The sequence below is a fragment of the Vicia villosa genome, unplaced genomic scaffold (assembly GCF_029867415.1).
Source record: "Vicia villosa cultivar HV-30 ecotype Madison, WI unplaced genomic scaffold, Vvil1.0 ctg.002936F_1_1, whole genome shotgun sequence".
In the NCBI taxonomy this organism is placed as follows: domain Eukaryota; kingdom Viridiplantae; phylum Streptophyta; class Magnoliopsida; order Fabales; family Fabaceae; genus Vicia; species Vicia villosa.
Genome location: NW_026706073.1, coordinates 42688 through 49910, shown reverse-complemented (window position 1 = coordinate 49910; position 7223 = coordinate 42688). Strand labels below are relative to the sequence as shown.

The 7223-nt window shown below is 38.3% G+C and overlaps 1 protein-coding gene across 1 annotated transcript; it reads left to right on the top strand.

Annotated features, from left to right (window-relative positions):
* The first annotated feature begins 5494 nt into the window (after positions 1 to 5494).
* Positions 5495 to 6740, top strand: LOC131640115 (uncharacterized). The gene is made up of 3 exons (XM_058910523.1): positions 5495 to 5720; positions 6083 to 6294; positions 6336 to 6740. Exons 1-3 carry the CDS (start codon positions 5495 to 5497, stop codon positions 6738 to 6740), a joined length of 843 nt encoding a protein of 280 aa, XP_058766506.1.
* The last annotated feature ends 483 nt before the right edge of the window (positions 6741 to 7223 follow it).

The window sequence follows — 7223 nt, the reverse complement described above, 5'->3', positions numbered from 1 at the left end:
ATTTGGAGATTTAGGTTTTTGACGATTTTGGAGTTTTCTTTGATGCATCATGATCAATCCTTGATCAAATGATGAATGATACTTCATAATGAGGATGTTGACAAAAAATCAGAAGTTTTGACTGAGGTTTGACCATAGTTTGACTTTTAGGTCAACCAGTCGATTATCAATCATTTGGGCCATTGAGTGAGCAAATCTTTGACTCGAGACCTGAAATTTGTCATGGAGGTAGTTTGAAACATCATATGCCATATGAGATGTCTTGGAGCTTTTGATCCATTGATTTTTCCTCAGAACAACAAAACCCTAGTTCCTTGAACATTGTTTAGGAGGGTGTGTCTTTGAACTTTGTACCTTGATTTGAATTTGAACAAGAGAAATAGTATGGGCAAATTTTGGGGTATGACAGAAACGATTTGGCAAAATATAATATCATGTTTAACATAGCGGAAAATACACATCACCAAAACCAAGGTTACAAAACAAAACCGAAAACCATGAAATAGAGTACTTAGTTAAACTCTAAACTTAATCGTTCCCCAGTGTTACACTATCAAGGCATGACTGACGCGACACCAACTAACGGATGAACGCTACAAGCCATCCTCACCGAGCAATACGCCGCTACTTCTCAATCTTAAAATGTCAACATGTAAGGGTGAGTCTCATTCAAAATTAATAAATATTATGCATTCATAAGCAACAAAACATCATAATATATCATTCACCCAATTACAACATTCAGATTTTCAACTGTCATTCATCAAACACAACAAATACATCACCTAACATAACACTGAAATCCATTCAATCATGTTATGAAAAAATGCATTTGAACCAACTGACACTATGCATGTGGTACCAATAAGTCGTGGAATTAATCCACCCGACCGATCTAAACATCACCGAGATACGGCCCTACCGGCACAAATTCCACACAATGGGAATTATGCCCACCAATGATCCAACATCGCCGGGATCCATCACCAAAATGATTTATGAAATGAATGCACGCATACGACATACGTACAACATCACCGGTCCGATGAAATACATTGTCTCACCATAACTCACCATTATCATCACCAACAAGTATGCACATGCCTTCGCAATCATTCAATCATTTATATATTTATCGAAATCAACATAGTAATAATCACAATTCATTCATCACTACACCAATACATTGTCATACTCACAAAATGACATGTATACACAATGTTCATTTCACCAAAGCAATTAAATCGAGTTTTAAAAATAAAATCGGGCCAATGCCCATCTCATCAATTTTTCATATTAAACATTTAATTAGATTTCCAACGCCCAAAACGGCACTTAAAAGGATACACGGATCAAAAGATACACTATTTTAAAGTTTGGAAAAAGTTGCATACAACAAGGTCCGCACAACAACCTTCAAGCGCGCTTATGCACTTGAATTTTCAATAACCCCGCTTCAAGCGGTCTATGGAAGAAGCTAACTACGTTGGGACCTCCTCTTAGCGGATTATCTCCGCTTAGCGGGACTAATTAATTTTTGAAAAACAAACAGCATCTACTTAGCGAGCCAGGGGCTGCTTAGCGGACGTGCGATTATGCAGAAATTCACCTCCGTGACAGACCTGCGATTCAACACATCCTTCACCCAAAAGCCCTTCTAAACATCAATTAAAGGCATAGAATCATTACATACATCATCACACATCATCAAACATCAACAAAAACAGGTTTTCAATCAATAGTTCATGCAATTTCATCAATTACCCTAAACTATGGCATCCCCAAACCTAAAAATTCCGATCCCTATATATCCAATTGAATCAAACCATATCTTAATCAATTATATCACCTATTATCACATAAGAGATACTAAAAGGAATAGTCCCCTCTTACCTTGATTCAAAGTCTTGAGAGCTATTCCTCTTCTTATCTTCTCTTTTACGTGTTCTTGCTCCTTCTCCTCTTTTTCCTTTTTGACTCCTTTTTCACAATTTCCTCTATTTTATGAAAAATAGTAATTATCTTAAATAAAAGGCCTAACCATCACACGCCCTCTTTACTAACCACAACTTAACCCCAATAGCTCTTCATTCCACAATTTCCCAATAATTCCATTAATTAATTCTAAATAATTAATTATGATAAAATTAAATAATAAGAAAATATGGGGTGTTACAACTCTCCCCCATTAAAAGAGTTTTTGTACTCGAAAACATACCTCAAGTGACCAACTCAGGATAAGAGTCATTCATCTGACTCACCAGCTCCCATGTAACATTCCCATCTGCTGCTCCTCCCTAAGCTACTCTGACCAATGCTATCTCTTTGCCACCCAACTGCTTCAACTTTTGGTCTTCGATCCTCATAAGCAATTCCTCAACTGTCAAATTGTCTCTCACCTGCACATCACCCCGTTGGATCACATGAGACGAATCTGCAATGTATTTCCTCAACCGAGACACATGAAATACATCATGCAAATTTGCAAGCATCAGTGGCAAAGCAATACGATAAGCCACTTCTCCTACTTTTTTCGTAATCTGAAACGGACCAATAAAAAGCAGTGTCAACTTCCTTGACTTTAACGCTCAACCAACACCCGTCGTAGGAGTCACTCTCAGAAACAGATAATCTCCTTCTAGAAACTTAAGTGTCCTCCGCCTCTTATCATGGTAACTCTTATGACGACTCTGAGAAGCTTTCATCTTCTCCTGAATCATCTTAATCTTTTCTATCGTCTCTTGAACAATCTCTGGCCCAATTATCATGCTCTCACCGGATTCATACCAACACAATAGCGTCATACATCTTCTACCATACAAAGCTTCAAACGGAGCCATACCAATGCTTGAATGAAAACTATTGTTGTAGGTAAACTCAATTAAAGGTAAATAACTATCCCACGCACCAACTTTTTCCAACACACAAGCACACAACAAATCTTCCAACGATTGAATCGTTCTTTCTGTTTGACCATCAGTCTACGGATGATAAGCAGAACTCAATCTCAACTTAGTACCAAACGCTTTCTACAAACCTTCCTAGAATCTCAATGTAAATCTTGGATCTCTATCCGACACGATACTCGAAGGAATACCATGTAAACACACTATCTTCTCAACCTACAATTGAGCTAACTTCTCCATCGAATAATCCATTCTCATCGTTATAAAGTGAGCAGACTTCGTCAATCTGTCCACGATGACCCAGATAGCTTCACAATTATTAACTGTCCTCAGCAAACCAGAATCAAAATCCATAGATATGATGTCCCACTTCCATTCTGGAATAAACAACGGTTTCATAGCACTGTACGGTTTCTGCTGTTCAATTTTTCGGCTTCTGGAAATTCAAACAAGAATAAACTAACTCAACAATCTCTTTCTTCATTCCAGGCCACCAAAACAACTTCTTCAAATTGTGGTACATCTTGGTAGCACCAGGATGAATACTCAATCCACTAAGATGTCCTTCTCCAAGAATACTCTTTCTCAGTTCTGCAACATCAGGAACACAAACCCGATCACCAAACCTCATTATATCATTCTCGTCAATCCTGAATTCACCTCCTTTTCCTTGGTTAATCAAAGTCAATCTATCAACTAACTCAACATCAGCTTTCTGGCCCATTCTAATCTCATTAAGAATACCACTCGTCAGCTTCACCATACCCAATTTAACACTATTAGAAGTACCTTCACATACCAAACTTAGATTTCGGAATTGTTCAATCAAATCCAATTCCCGCACCATTAGCATAGACATATGTAAGGACTTCCTACTCAACGCATCAACAACGACATTCGCTTTACCTAGATGGTAATTCAGCCCAAAATCATAGTCTTTAAGAAATTCTAACCATCTTCTCTGTCTCATATTAAGCTCTTTCTGATTAAAGAGATACTTCAGACTCTTGTGATCGCTAAACACTTCAAACCTCGAACCATACAGATAATGTCTCCATAATTTCAATACAAAAACCACCGCTGCCAACTCTAAATCATGAGTCGGGTAATTCCTCTCATGTACTTTGAGTTGTCTCGATGCATAAGTCACTACCTGTTGATTATGCATTAATACACCACCTAATCCCATCAATGACGCGTCACAATAAACCATAGAGCAAGGTCCGCTCAGCGACCTTCAAGCGCGCTTATGCACTTGGATTTTCAATAACCCCGCTTCAAGCGGTCTATGCAGAAGCTAACTACGTTGGGACCTTCGCTTAGCGGATTAGCTCCGCTTAGCGAGCCTAATTAATTTTTGAAAAACAAACAGCATCCGCTTAGCGAGCCAGGGGCTGCTTAGCGGAATTGCGATTATGCAGAAATTCACCTCTATGACAGACCTGCGATTCAACACATCCTTCACCCAAAATCCCTTATAAACATCTATTAAAGGCATAAAATCATCACATACATCATCACACATCATCAAACATCAACAAAAACATGTTTTCAATTAATAGTTCATGCAATTTCATCAATTACCCTAAACTATGGCATCCCTAAACCTAAATATTCATATATCCAATTGAATCAAACCATATCTTAATCAATTATTTCACCTATAATCACATAAGAGATACTAAAAGGAAGAGTCCCCCCTTATCTTGATTCGAAGTCTTGAGAGCTATTCCTCTTCTTTTCTTCTCTTTTACGTGTTCTTGCTCCTTCTCTTCTTTTGCCTTTTTGACTCATTTTTCACAATTTCCTCTATTTTATGAAAAATAGAAATTATCTTAAGTAAAACGCCTAACCATCACACCCCTCTTTACTAACCACAACTTAAGCCCAATAGCTCTTCATTCCACAATTTCCCAATAATTCCATTAATTAATTCTAAATAATTAATTATGATAAAATTAAATAATAGGAAAATATGGGGTGTTACAACTATTCTTTGTTATGACTCGATGACGGACTCTGATATTGCCCAATGCAATTTGCGATTGAGGATTAATAAGGAGTCCTTGGGGGCTAAGAAGATAAAAGATTCTATTATCAGGCTGGGTATAGTTTGAAGAGGCATTACAGAAGGAAATTGAAGTGATAGAGAAGAGAGATAAGGAAGGACTGGTAATCACAAAGGCGGATATCAAGAGTTTGAAATGATTATTTTCACTCTGAATATAAGAGGAAGGGGTAGCATTATAAAGAGAAAGAGTATAGGAATCATGAATCAATCTGGAAAAGTAGATGTGTGTTTGCTTCAGGAAACAAAATTATCAACCTTTAATTCGAAGACAACTGAAGAGTTTTGGGGAGCGAAGGATGTGGAATGGACTCATATGGACTCCATTGGAGCTTCGAGAGGTTCGTTAATTCTGTGGCGGAAGAACTCCTTGGAGCTCATTCAGAGCTTTTGAGGTTTGGGGTTCGTGGGGATGAAGGCTATTTGCAAAGGTACCTATATCAATTTTGTTAATGTTTACGCTCTCTGAAATACGGTATCAAGAAGAAAGGTGTGGAAGAATTTAATTAGGCTAAAGAATATGGCGGCGGGGGAGGAGTGGTGCATAGGTGGTGACTTTAACACGGTGTTGTTTGAGGAGGAAAGGATAGGGAAGAGTATTGGTAGTAATGGTAGGGATAGTGCTAATTTTTACAACTTTGTGGAAGATATGGCATTCATTGACCTTCCTTGTGTTGGAGGGAGATTCACTTGGTTCAGCGGAAACAGTTGCGTTATGAGCAGGTTGGACCGGTTTTTGATCACGGGTAAGTTAGTTTCTGGGTGGAAACTTGAAAATCAAGTGGTGGGAAAAAGGGTTTCTTCGGACCACTGTCTAGTGTGGTTAAAGTCTGGTGGTTGTGACTGGGGGCCCAAACCTTTTAGGTTTAATAACGGCTGGTACAAACATCAAGCTTTTGATTCTTTCGTTTCTAAGGAGTGAAGCTTACTTTCGGTTAAAGGGAAAGGTGATTATGTCTTGTATGAAAAATTAAAAAGGCTTAAATTTTTATTAAAGGTAATGAACAAAGAGGTTTACGGTTGGTTAGACTTGAAGATCGAAGAAAAAATTGATGAGCAACATGAGTTGGACAAGTTTTTTATTGCGAATGTTGGTAGTGAAGTGCAGAGGCTGTTGAGGCTAGAAGTTTAGCAGCTGACGATATGTGGAAGAAGATGGAGATGAAAGAGTGTTTTCATAGAGTGAAGTTAGGTCAGAATTGGCTTAAGGAAGGTGACCTTAATTCTATGTTTTTCCATAACTCTTTAAAGGAGAGGGTCCATAGGAATTCCTTCAGCTTGTTGGAAACGCCTAATGGTAGGGTGGAAGGTGTTTCGGAGGTCAAGAACTATAATAAACAGCACTATGAGGATTTTTTAAGGATTCCGGCAGATCCATACCGGTCCCTGATAGTATCAGGTTCAACAGGTTAGAGGTAGATGCAGTAGTTAGGTTGGAGCATCCTTTTGAGGAAGGAGAGATAAAAGCTGCGGTTTGGGATTGCGATGGGTGTAAAACTCATGGGCCTAATGGTTATTCTTTGGCCTTTTTCAAGAATCATTGGGAATTATTGAAAGAGGATATCCTAAACTTTGTTGCTGATTTTCATTCGAAGGCGATATTAACCAAGTCATGTACTTCCACCATTATCACTCTTGTACCGAAAGTGATGAACCCTAAATCTCTTTCGGAGTACCGGCCAATTTGCCTCGTAGGAAGTCTCCAAAAAATTATATCAAAGCTTCTTGTAGGAAGGCTTAAGGAGGTCATTGATAGTTTGATATAAATCAAGCAAAGTGCCTTTATTAAAAACATAAACATTCTGGAAGATGTTTTAACGGTCAATGAGGTGATGGATTTGGCTAATAAAGAGGGTTCGAGTTGGCTTGTGTTGAAGGTGGACTACGAGAAAGCTTATGATTGTGTTAGTTGGGACTTTTTAATAATTGATATGAAGAAGATGGGATTTAGTTCAAAGTCGCTTAGTTGGATGGAGGCAAGTGTTTTTGCGAGCTCTATGGCTATCATTGTTAATGGGAGTTGTACGAATGATTTCATAGTTGGCCGAGGATTACGACAAGGGGATCCTCTTTCTCCATTGTTATTTGCTATAGTTATGGAATGCTTGACTAGACTTATGGAGAGAGCAACGGAGCTTGATGAGTATAAAGGGTTTCATTTTGGAGCTAACAATAAGGTTGGCATCCTTCATTTCACGGATGATACGATAATCTTTGGCAATGGGGATATTCAAAATCTATGGAGCTTG

Bases quoted from the DNA above. Each gene is read 5' to 3' on its own strand.
- LOC131640115 (XM_058910523.1), top strand. From the start codon at position 5,495: ATGGCGGCGGGGGAGGAGTGGTGCATAGGTGGTGACTTTAACACGGTG. The intron at 5,721-6,082 runs GTAAGTTAGTTT...AGTGAAGTGCAG, and splicing joins GGACCGGTTTTTGATCACGG to AGGCTGTTGAGGCTAGAAGT. The intron at 6,295-6,335 runs GTCAAGAACTAT...GGATTTTTTAAG, and splicing joins GGGTGGAAGGTGTTTCGGAG to GATTCCGGCAGATCCATACC.